Raw genomic sequence first — 12650 nt, forward strand, 5'->3', positions numbered from 1 at the left:
ACGAGCCCCTGTCCTTGATCGAGGCACGAGCCCCTGTCCTTGATCGAGGCAGGAGCCCCTGTCCTTGGTCGAGGCACGAGCCTCTGTCCTTGGTCGAGGCAGGAGCCCCTTTCCTTGATCGAGACACGAGCCCCTGTCCTTGGTCGAGACACGAGCCCCTGTCCTTGGTCGAGACACGAGCCCCTGTCCTTGATCGAGGCAGGAGCCCCTGTCCTTGCTCAATTCAGTCCTTTTGTTTGAAATATTATGACTGCAGTAATTTAACATTTTCTCTTCCACCTGTGGCATTATTGCAGTCAGCAGCATTTCTGATATCATGGACTATGTCATGATTTTACTCTTTTTGTGTTTCCCAGGTATTGTAGCTACACCTGCACCAACAGCCGCCACAGGTGAGTTTCCACAGAAGCTCAGGTGCATCAGTTACAGGGATATCAGCCTGCTGTACACACCTGTCCTGCCTGCAGACTGGCTCTGACTGGGGCAAGAGAAACAAGACTGACTGAAGCTCCTGCACGGTTTGCTGGGATTTACTGAATGGGACAGAATGTATCCCAGTCTTCCCGGTTAATTTCCATGTCTTGTTGCTCTTGTTGCTCTAGCGCCTGTAGGTTGGGAGCAAGGTGAGTCGCTGAGAGAGCCTGCAGACACTGTCTCTCTCTCTCTGTCACTGGTGGCGTCCCTGCAGACCAGTCTCGTCCCAGCACGTCACCTTCGCTGAGGCAGGGTAGCCTCAGGACGGGTCTGTCAGCGCCCTTTACGATGAGCACTGGTGGGGAGGCTGAGCTCTAGAGCGCAGCGAGGTGATGCCAGTTTTCATACACCATCGTCTCCAGCTGAGGCGCACCTTCTTAAGAGACGAGGCGTGGAATAGGTTCCTGGTGAAGTGTCAGCTGTTCTGCCAGAGCATTTTAACATAGAAAACATTCCTTCCCTGTGTGACTCTGAAGAGCACCCTGACTGTGCCTTTGTGGAAACTGACTCCTGTGGAGCAGGAGGCACAAGAAATGCTCGTGTTATTAGGTAGCTGATGAAACATGGAGACGGTGGATTTGTGTAGAACACGCAGGAAAGGAGCTGCTGAAAACACAGTGTAGACTAGCAGCTTCTGGGACTGCCTTCTGCCTTGCAGGGCATCAGAAATAGCTGGGGTTTGGGGGGGGGACCCTAATACTGGCCGTCACACTGAGGGTCACTGCTGTTGGTCTGGGCCCCGAGCTCCGGGAGAAGCCAGGATCTCTGCTCCCAGAGGCTCACCCAGTAAATAACGGGCGAAATAATGAGGCAGCAAGCCTGAAAGGCACCTTCAAACCACTTCTTAACATAACGCAGAGCTGTCCCCTGTCTGTTGTGCAGGACTGCAGAGACCACACCTCCTTCTCGCAACACGCCCTTGGTCGACCGGCCCAGCGACTGTGCAAGCACTTACAGCAACAGCACCGCCAGCACCGCCAGCAGCTCTTCAGCCGAGTCAGGCCCCGTCAGCCTCAGCCACCCCGGGACACCCTGCAGCAGCCACGCGGCTCACTCCTCCACAGGAGGAATGGGACCTGGCTGGCACAGCCACCCCTCCACGCCTGACAGGCCCGGCGACTCTCACGGGTAAGAGGACCCCTTGCCTGTGCTGCTGCTGAATGTCAATCTCCAGGATTGTGGGCAGAACAGTGGCCGCAGATCACAGATCTTAGGTTCAGTGTAGGACAGGAGCACCCTGTCTGCGGAGTCTGCGTGTTGTGAAGAAATGAAAGATTTAATAGCAAACACCTGATATAAAGTGTAAGTGTTCAAAAGGCTTCCTCCCAGAGTGCGAGTGCAGCAGTATATTATCTAGATCTCGGGGTGGCTATGGCACACAATGTCTCCCTCTTCCTATTGCAGTGTCTACACAAACTGTGCCTCCCATCACAACAGCTGTGCCTCTTGTCACAGCAGTGCCTTCTCTTGCCACGACAGCACAGCAGGTCAACGAAACAAGCGTGCCTCCTGTCACCACAGCCGTGTCTCCTGTCACAACCTCCCGGCCTCTCAACACAACAGCCGTGTCTCCCGTCACAACCTCCCGGCCTCTCAACACAACAGCTGTGTCTCCTGTCACAGGAGCCTGGCCTCTCAACACAACAGCCGTGTCTCCTGTCACAGCCTCCCGGCCTCTCAACACAACAGCCATGTCTCCCATCACAGGAGCACGGCCTCTCAACACAACAGCCGTGTCTCCCATCACAGGAGCACGGCCTCTCAACACAACAGCTGTGTCTCCCGTCACAGCCTCCCAGCCTCTCAAAACAACAGCCGTGTCTCCTGTCACAGCCTCCCGGCCTCTCAACACAACAGCCGTGTCTCCCATCACAGGAGCCTGGCCTCTCAACACAACAGCCGTGTCTCCCGTCACAGCCTCCCAGCCTCTCAAAACAACAGCCGTGTCTCCCGTCACAGGAGCCCAACCTCTCAACACAACAGCCGTGTCTCCCGTCACAGGAGCCTGGCCTCTCAACACAACAGCCGTGTCTCCCATCACAGCCTCCCGACCTCTCAACACAACAGCTGTGTCTCCTGTCACAGCAGCCCAGCCTCTCAACACAACAACCGTGTCTCCTGTCACAGGAACCCGGCCTCTCAACACAACAGCTGTGTCTCCCGTCACAGGAGCCTGGCCTCTCAACACAACAACCGTATCTCCCGTCACAGCCCCCTGGCCTCTCAACACAACAGCTGTGTCTCCCGTCACAGGAGCCCGGCCTCTCAACACAACAGCCGTGTCTCCCATCACAACCTCCCGGCCTCTCAATACAACAGCTGTGTCTCCTGTCACAGGAGCACAGCCTCTCAACACAACAGCCGTGTCTCCCGTCACAGGAGCCCGGCCTCTCAACACAACAACTGTGTCTCCCGTCACAGGAGCCCAGCCTCTCAACACAACAGCCGTGTCTCCCGTCACAGGAGCCCGGCCTCTCAACACAACAACCGTGTCTCCCGTCACAGGAGCCCAGCCTCTCAACACAACAGCTGTGTCTCCCGTCACAGGAGCCTGGCCTCTTAACACAACAGCCGTGTCTCCCGTCACAGCCTCCCGACCTCTCAGCACAACAGCTGTGTCTCCTGTCACAGCAGCCCAGCCTCTCAACACAACAGCCGTGTCTCCCATAACAGGAGCCCGGCCTCTCAACACAACAACCATGTCTCCCGTCACAGGAGCCCAGCCTCTCAACACAACAGCTGTGTCTCCCGTCACAGCCTCCCGACCTCTCAGCACAACAGCTGTGTCTCCTGTCACAGCAGCCCAGCCTCTCAACACAACAACCGTGTCTCCCGTGACAGGAGCACGGCCTCTCAAAACAACAACCGTGTCTCCCATCACAGCCTCCCAGCCTCTCAGCACAACAGCTGTGTCTCCCGTCACAGGAGCACGGCCTCTCAACACAACAGCTGTGTCTCCCGTCACAGGAGCCTGGCCTCTCAACACAACAGCCGTGTCTCCTGTCACAGCCTCCCAGCCTCTCAACACAACAGCTGTGTCTCCTGTCACAGCAGCCCAGCCTCTAAACACAACAGCCGTGTCTCCCGTCACAGGAGCCTGGCCTCTCAACACAACAGCCGTGTCTCCCGTCACAGCCTCCCAGCCTCTCAACACAACAGCCGTGTCTCCCATCACAGTCTCCCGACCTCTCAGCACAACAGCTGTGTCTCCTGTCACAGGAGCCTGGCCACTCAACACAACAGCCATGTCTCCTGTGACAGGAGCACGGCCTCTCAAAACAACAACTGTGTCTCCAATCACAGCCTCCCAGCCTCTTAGCACAACAGCTGTGTCTCCCGTCACAGGAGCACGGCCTCTCAACACAACAGCTGTGTCTCCTGTCACAGCAGCCCAGCCTCTCAACACAACAACCGTGTCTCCCGTCACAGGAGCCTGGCCTCTCAGTACAACAGCCATGTCTCCCATCACAGCCCCCCGGCCTCTCAACACAACAGCTGTGTCTCCGGTCACAGGAGCCCGGCCTCTCAACACAACAGCCGTGTCTCCCATCACAGCCTCCCAGCCTCTCAACACAACAGCCGTGTCTCCCATCACAGCCTCCCGACCTCTCAGCACAACAGCTGTGTCTCCTGTCACAGGAGCCTGGCCACTCAACACAACAGCCATGTCTCCTGTGACAGGAGCACGGCCTCTCAAAACAACAACTGTGTCTCCAATCACAGCCTCCCAGCCTCTTAGCACAACAGCTGTGTCTCCCGTCACAGGAGCACGGCCTCTCAACACAACAGCTGTGTCTCCTGTCACAGCAGCCCAGCCTCTCAACACAACAACCGTGTCTCCCGTCACAGGAGCCTGGCCTCTCAACACAACAGCCATGTCTCCCGTCACAGCCCCCCGGCCTCTCAACACAACAACCGTGTCTCCCGTCACAGGAGCATGGCCTCTCAACACAACAACCGTGTCTCCCGTCACAGGAGCCTGGCCTCTCAACACAACAACCGTGTCTCCCGTCACAGGAGCCTGGCCTCTCAACACAACAACCGTGTCTCCCGTCACAGCCCCCTGGCCTCTCAACACAACAGCCGTGTCTCCCGTCACAGGAGCATGGCCTCTCAACACAACAACCGTGTCTCCCGTCAAAGGAGCACTGCCTCTCAACACAACAGCCGTGTCTCCCATCACAGCCCCCCGGCCTCTCAACACAACAGCCGTGTCTCCCATCACAGGAGCCCAGCCTCTCAACACAACAGCCGTGTCTCCCATCACAGGAGCCCAGCCTCTCAACACAACAGCCGTGTCTCCCATCACAGGAGCCCAGCCTCTCAACACAACAACCGTGTCTCCCGTCACAGGAGCCTGGCCTCCCAACACAACAGCCGTGTCTCCTGTCACAGGAGTCCAGCCTCTCAACACAACAGCTGTGTCTCCTGTCACAGGAGCCAGGCCTCTCAACACAACAGCTGTGTCTCCTGTCACAGGAGCCCGGCCTCTCAACACAACAACCGTGTCTCCCGTCAAAGGAGCACTGCCTCTCAACACAACAGCTGTGTCTCCCGTCACAGCCCCCCGGCCTCTCAACACAACAGCTGTGTCTCCCGTCACAGGAGCCAGGCCTCTCAACACAACAGCCGTGTCTCCCGTCACAGTAGCACGGCCTCTCAACACAACAGCTGTGTCTCCTGTCACAGCCTCCCGGCCTCTCAACACAACAGCTGTGTCTCCTGTCACAGGAGCCAGGCCTCTCAACACAACAGCTGTGTCTCCTGTCACAGGAGCCCGGCCTCTGAACACAACAACTGTGTCTCCCGTCACAGCCCCCCGGCCTCTCAACACAACAGCTGTGTCTCCCGTCACAGGAGCCAGGCCTCTCAACACAACAGCCGTGTCTCCTGTCACAGGAGCCAGGCCTCTCAACACAACAACCGTGTCTCCCGTCACAGGAGCCCGGCCTCTCAACACAACAGCTGTGTCTCCTGTCACAGGAGCCCGGCCTCTCAACACAACAGCTGTGTCTCCTGTCACAGGAGCCAGGCCTCTCAACACAACAGCTGTGTCTCCTGTCACAGGAGCCCGGCCTCTGAACACAACAACTGTGTCTCCCGCCACAGGAGCCTGGCCTCTCAACACAACAACCGTGTCTCCCATCACAGGAGCCAGGCCTCTCAACACAACAGCCGTGTCTCCCGTCACAGGAGTCCAGCCTCTCAACACAACAACTGTGTCTCCCATCACAGGAGCCCGGCCTCTCAACACAACCGTGTCTCCCGTCAAAGGAGCACAGCCTCTCAACACAACAGCCGTGTCTCCTGTCACAGCCTCCCGGCCTCTCAACACAACAGCCGTGTCTCCCATCACAGGAGCCTGGCCTCTCAACACAACAGCCGTGTCTCCCGTCACAGCCTCCCGGCCTCTCAAAACAACAGCCGTGTCTCCCGTCACAGGAGCCCAACCTCTCAACACAACAGCCATGTCTCCCGTCACAGGAGCCTGGCCTCTCAACACAACAGCCGTGTCTCCCATCACAGCCTCCCGACCTCTCAACACAACAGCTGTGTCTCCTGTCACAGCAGCCCAGCCTCTCAACACAACAACCGTGTCTCCTGTCACAGGAACCCGGCCTCTCAACACAACAGCTGTGTCTCCCGTCACAGGAGCCTGGCCTCTCAACACAACAACAGTGTCTCCCGTCACAGGAGCCCAACCTCTCAACACAACAGCCGTGTCTCCCGTCACAGGAGCCTGGCCTCTCAACACAACAGCCGTGTCTCCCATCACAGCCTCCCGACCTCTCAACACAACAGCTGTGTCTCCTGTCACAGCAGCCCAGCCTCTCAACACAACAACCGTGTCTCCTGTCACAGGAACCCGGCCTCTCAACACAACAGCTGTGTCTCCCGTCACAGGAGCCTGGCCTCTCAACACAACAACCGTATCTCCCGTCACAGCCCCCTGGCCTCTCAACACAACAGCTGTGTCTCCCGTCACAGGAGCACGGCCTCTCAACACAACAGCCGTGTCTCCCATCACAACCTCCCGGCCACTCAATACAACAGCTGTGTCTCCTGTCACAGGAGCACAGCCTCTCAACACAACAGCCGTGTCTCCCGTCACAGGAGCCCGGCCTCTCAACACAACAACCGTGTCTCCCGTCACAGGAGCCCAGCCTCTCAACACAACAGCCGTGTCTCCCGTCACAGGAGCCCGGCCTCTCAACACAACAACCGTGTCTCCCGTCACAGGAGCCCGGCCTCTCAACACAACAGCTGTGTCTCCCGTCACAGGAGCCTGGCCTCTCAACACAACAGCCGTGTCTCCCGTCACAGCCTCCCGACCTCTCAGCACAACAGCTGTGTCTCCTGTCACAGCAGCCCAGCCTCTCAACACAACAACCGTGTCTCCTGTCACAGCCTCCCGGCCTCTCAACACAACAGCCGTGTCTCCCATCACAGGAGCCCGGCCTCTCAACACAACAACCGTGTCTCCCGTCACAGGAGCCCAGCCTCTCAACACAACAGCTGTGTCTCCCGTCACAGCCTCCCGACCTCTCAGCACAACAGCTGTGTCTCCTGTCACAGCAGCCCAGCCTCTCAACACAACAACCGTGTCTCCCGTGACAGGAGCACGGCCTCTCAAAACAACAACCGTGTCTCCCATCACAGCCCCCCGGCCTCTCAACACAACAGCCGTGTCTCCCGTCACAGGAGCACAGCCTCTAAACACAACAGCTGTGACTCCCGTCACAGGACTTTGGCCTCTTAATACAACAGTTGTGCCTCCCATCACAGGACCAGTATCTGTCAATGCAACAGCCAGTCCTCCCATTACAGCTACCCTTGAAATCACAACTGCTGCGGCTCAGGAGCTGACTCCCACCATGGGACAGAAGGCCACAGAGGCTGTGCCTCCTCCTGCTGCGCTGGGTAAGGCCTCCTCTCTTCACTGGATTCACACTCCTGTCCCGTCTCCATGAGCTCACCTGTCCTCATGTGTTGCCATCCTCGCCTCTCCAGTGGGAAATTTGTGTAATTGTGACTGAAACTTCTGTTCACATACAACCAGAGTCAGACCTGTACTCCAGGGGTCTAACCAGAGTCCGACCTGTACTCCAGGGGTTTAACCAGAGTCAGACCTGTACTCCAGGGGTTTAACCAGAGTCAGACCTGTACTCCGGGGTTTAACCAGAGTCAGACCTGTACTCCGGGGTTTAACCAGAGTCAGACCTGTACTCTGGGGTTTAACCAGAGTCAGACCTGTACTCCGGGGGTTTAACCAGAGTCAGACCTGTACTCCGGGGGTTTAACCAGAGTCAGACCTGTACTCCGGGGTTTAACCAGAGTCAGACCTGTACTCCGGGGTTTAACCAGAGTCAGGGCCGTACTCCAGGGTTTAACCAGAGTCAGACCTGTACTCCAGGGTTTAACCAGAGTCAGACCTGTACTCTGGGGTTTAACCAGAGTCAGGGTCGTACTCCGGGGTTTAACCAGAGTCAGACCTGTACTCCAGGGGTTTAACCAGAGTCAGACCTGTACTCCGGGGTTTAACCAGAGTCAGACCTGTACTCTGGGGTTTAACCAGAGTCAGACCTGTACTCCAGGGTTTAACCAGAGTCAGACCTGTACTCCAGGGTTTAACCAGAGTCAGACCTGTACTCCGGGGTTTAACCAGAGTCAGACCTGTACTCTGGGGTTTAACCAGAGTCAGGGTCGTACTCCGGGGTTTAACCAGAGTCAGACCTGTACTCCAGGGGTTTAACCAGAGTCAGACCTGTACTCTGGGGTTTAACCAGAGTCAGGGTCGTACTCCGGGGTTTAACCAGAGTCAGACCTGTACTCCGGGGTTTAACCAGAGTCAGGGCCGTACTCCAGGGGTCTAACCAGAGTCCGACCTGTACTCCAGGGGTTTAACCAGAGTCAGACCTGTACTCCAGGGGTTTAACTAGGGTCAGACCTGTATTCCGGGGGTTTAACCAGAGTCAGACCTGTACTCCGGGGTTTAACCAGAGTCAGACCTGTACTCTGGGGTTTAACCAGAGTCAGACCTGTACTCCGGGGTTTAACCAGAGTCAGACCTGTACTCCAGGGGTTTAACCAGAGTCAGACCTGTACTCTGGGGTTTAACCAGGGTCAGACCTGTACTCCGGGGGTTTAACCAGAGTCAGACCTGTACTCCGGGGGTTTAACCAGAGTCAGACCTGTACTCCGGGGTTTAACCAGAGTCAGACCTGTATTCCGGGGTTTAACCAGAGTCAGACCTGTACTCCAGGGGTTTAACCAGAGTCAGACCTGTATTCCGGGGTTTAACCAGAGTCAGACCTGTACTCCAGGGGTTTAACCAGAGTCAGACCTGTACTCCGGGGGTTTAACCAGAGTCAGACCTGTACTCCGGGGGTTTAACCAGAGTCAGACCTGTATTCCGGGGTTTAACCAGAGTCAGACCTGTATTCCGGGGTTTAACCAGAGTCAGACCTGTACTCCAGGGGTTTAACCAGAGTCAGACCTGTACTCCGGGGTTTAACCAGAGTCAGACCTGTATTCCGGGGTTTAACCAGAGTCAGACCTGTATTCCGGGGTTTAACCAGAGTCAGACCTGTACTCCAGGGGTTTAACCAGAGTCAGACCTGTACTCCGGGGTTTAACCAGAGTCAGACCTGTATTCCGGGGTTTAACCAGAGTCAGACCTGTATTCCGGGGTTTAACCAGAGTCAGACCTGTACTCCAGGGGTTTAACCAGAGTCAGACCTGTACTCCGGGGTTTAACCAGGGTCACAATGTACTCCAGGGAAGTAGCAGAGTCTTCAAAATGTGCTTTTTTTTGCTGCAGCTCCGGAATCAGAGACCTGCAGGCTGGTGTACACTAACCAGACCATCTCGATGGCGAACTGCACTGCGACAGTCGCTGTGGGACTGTGTCAAGGCAGCTGCAGCTCTGCCTCCTGGTAAGTGAGCTGGACTGCATCAGTGCTTTGTCACACCTCTCTACTAATCAGCAGGGTTGGGCCAGCCCTGGAGAGCCCTCCCCACACTGAACAGCGACACCCTTGTATTCAGTACTGGCAGAGGACAGAGGCAAGAGGACAGGGGACAGGCCACCCCTGCACCAGGAGGTTAATTCAGTCACTGGATCAGCTCACCTGTGCAGCAGGAGGTTAATTCAGTCACTGGATCAGCCCACCCCTGCAGCAGGAGGTTAGTTCAGTCACTGGATCAGCCCCCCTGTGCAGCAGGAGGTTAATTCAGTCACTGGATCAGCCCACCCCTGCAGCAGGAGGTTAATTCAGTCACTGGATCAGCCCACCCCTGCAGCAGGAGGTTAATTCAGTCACTGGATCAGCCCACCCCTGCAGCAGGAGGTTAATTCAGTCACTGGATCAGCTCACCTGTGCAGCAGGAGGTTAGTTCAGTCACTGGATCAGCCCCCCTGTGCAGCAGGAGGTTAATTCAGTCACTGGATCAGCCCACCCCTGCAGCAGGAGGTTAATTCAGTCACTGGATCAGCCCACCCCTGCAGCAGGAGGTTAATTCAGTCACTGGATCAGCCCACCTGTGCAGCAGGAGGTTAATTCAGTCACTGGATCAGCCCACCCGTGCAGCAGGAGGTTAATTCAGTCACTGGATCAGCCCACCTGTGCAGCAGGAGGTTAATTCAGTCACTGGATCAGCCCACCTGTGCAGCAGGAGGTTAATTCAGTCACTGGATCAGCTCACCTGTGCAGCAGGAGGTTAATTCAGTCACTGGATCAGCCCACCCCTGCAGCAGGAGGTTAATTCAGTCACCGGATCAGCTCACCTGTGCAGCAGGAGGTTAATTCAGTCACTGGATCAGCCCACCCCTGCAGCAGGAGGTTAATTCAGTCACTGGATCAGCCCACCCCTGCAGCAGGAGGTTAATTCAGTCACTGGATCAGCCCACCTGTGCAGCAGGAGGTTAATTCAGTCACTGGATCAGCCCACCTGTGCAGCAGGAGGTTAATTCAGTCACTGGATCAGCTCACCTGTGCAGCAGGAGGTTAATTCAGTCACTGGATCAGCCCACCCCTGCAGCAGGAGGTTAATTCAGTCACTGGATCAGCTCACCTGTGCAGCAGGAGGTTAGTTCAGTCACTGGATCAGCCCCCCTGTGCAGCAGGAGGTTAATTCAGTCACTGGATCAGCTCACCTGTGCAGCAGGAGGTTAATTCAGTCACTGGATCAGCCCACCTGTGCAGCAGGAGGTTAGTTCAGTCACTGGATCAGCCCACCTGTGCAGCAGGAGGTTAATTCAGTCACTGGATCAGCTCACCTGTGCAGCAGGAGGTTAATTCAGTCACTGGATCAGCCCACCCCTGCAGCAGGAGGTTAATTCAGTCACTGGATCAGCTCACCCCTGCAGCAGGAGGTTAATTCAGTCACTGGATCAGCCCACCCCTGCAGCAGGAGGTTAATTCAGTCACTGGATCAGCCCACCCCTGCAGCAGGAGGTTAATTCAGTCACTGGATCAGCTCACCTGTGCAGCAGGAGGTTAATTCAGTCACTGGATCAGCTCACCTGTGCAGCAGGAGGTTAATTCAGTCACTGGATCAGCTCACCTGTGCACGCAGGAGGTTAGTTCAGTCACTGGATCAGCCCACCTGTGCAGCAGGAGGTTAATTCAGTCACTGGATCAGCCCACCTGTGCAGCAGGAGGTTAGCTCAGTAGCCAGATCACTGCTTCAGGCTGAAAGCCCCACTGACAGCCACGCAGGCTGGAAAATGGACTCTGCACCCATCAGCCACAGAACTGACTCACTCAGAGATGCGTCACAAGGCTTTATAAACGGATGACTGAGGGCAGCAGCCAGTGACCAGGGTTGGCCATCCCCCATATACAAGGTGTATCTTAACGCCTCTGAGCCTGACTGCATGTACGAACCAACTCTAAGTGCACATTTCTTCCAACTCGTCCCTGCCAAGGGAGCATGAACACGCACTGCTGGCTGCTCAGAGACGTTAATGCCTCTTCCTCCCTCCCGCTGTGCACCCCAGGTTGGCGCTGCTGGAGGGGGAGCCGACGCTGAGCGTCCTGCAGTCCTGTCGGTGCTGCGCCCCTGTGGAAGGCAGCAGGACCCCGCTGGAGCTGCAGTGCCAGGAGGGGGGCACAGCGCCGCTGTCCATGCCCGTGCCGAGGGCGTGCGCCTGCACCGAGCACACCTGCACCTGAAGCCAGCCGCTCAGCAGCGCCGTCTCCTGGAGCACGCGGGGCTCGGCTTCCGTACCTGCAGGGCCCCAGGGGGTCACGCACCCCCCCCCTCTACCCCCAGGGCCCAGACCGCCGACTTTGAAGGACAACTCTACAGTGGCCACATTCCTGCGCGTTGCTTGAAGAACAGAGGGAACGCTTGTTTCCATACCAGTGACCTCGGAGAGCACCATGATCACAACCAGGAGAACATGGGGAAAGTATCTGGAGCACAACGTATCGGTAGTGTGGCTTTAGAAAAATAACCAAGTAGCTGCCACTTGTGGGATCTAGTGCACAACTGACTGGGTAGCTTGTTCCGCATTTCCACTACCACTTCCTGGAAAGAACCATGCAGATGTGCTGCTGCCTGTTCTCAGTTTTAAATGCAGTTCCACCGTTTCCATGTGCCCTCTGCTGGACGCAACGTGGAAGTGCACTTAAAACAAGTAGGGTGCTCTCCGGAGTTTTTCAGGGGTGTGAAATGAAAAGATGGCTTCAGCACAATCCGGTTCCAGGAACCACAGCAGTTGTCCTCTAAGGGGCTCCGGCCTGGGACTCCAAGCCCGAAGCTCGGAGGCACTGCAGCAGCCCGTGCCATACCCTGCGGGCAGAATCGCGCTTCTTAAAATCAAAACCACTGTAACCAATTAGTTCAGCAGCAAGCTAATGAAAATTGCAAAGATTCTAGGGCATTTCTGATTTACTTGGCCTAATATTGCTTATTACACAACGTAACAAAAATATAGCTTCCACACTAATTTAAAACAATCACAGGAGATGAGCGATCTGAAACTGTGTGTGAAATGAGTTGCAGAAATAAGAGCACGTAATTGTAATGAACCACACTCACTCAGAACTGCTTAAATACAATAACCTGCATATCGGTTGTATAATTAAATCTTTACACTGAAGTAAACCCGAGGGGGCTGCATCTCATTATGAGCATGAGGAGTTTATTGCTGAACAATTACGAACTTT

At 56.0% G+C, this 12650-nt stretch overlaps 1 protein-coding gene across 2 annotated transcripts in view; it reads left to right on the forward strand.

Moving 5' to 3' along the window:
• Positions 1 to 12588, forward strand: part of LOC148645785 (uncharacterized) — a 40220-nt gene extending 27632 nt beyond the window's left edge. For both annotated transcript variants that reach the window (XM_088611077.1, XM_088611078.1), the window contains 5 exons: positions 357 to 392; positions 1357 to 1602; positions 1879 to 7395; positions 9296 to 9410; positions 11477 to 12588. In XM_088611077.1, coding sequence (XP_088467203.1) covers positions 357 to 392; positions 1357 to 1602; positions 1879 to 7395; positions 9296 to 9410; positions 11477 to 11651 — 6089 coding nt within the window. In that variant the 3' untranslated portion in view covers positions 11652 to 12588. The remainder of the gene's footprint in view (positions 1 to 356; positions 393 to 1356; positions 1603 to 1878; positions 7396 to 9295; positions 9411 to 11476) is intronic.
• Positions 12589 to 12650: the final 62 nt, after the last annotated feature.

Source organism: Lepisosteus platostomus, chromosome 18 (genome assembly GCF_059453375.1).
Source record: "Lepisosteus platostomus isolate fLepPlt1 chromosome 18, fLepPlt1.hap1, whole genome shotgun sequence".
Taxonomy (NCBI): domain Eukaryota; kingdom Metazoa; phylum Chordata; class Actinopteri; order Semionotiformes; family Lepisosteidae; genus Lepisosteus; species Lepisosteus platostomus.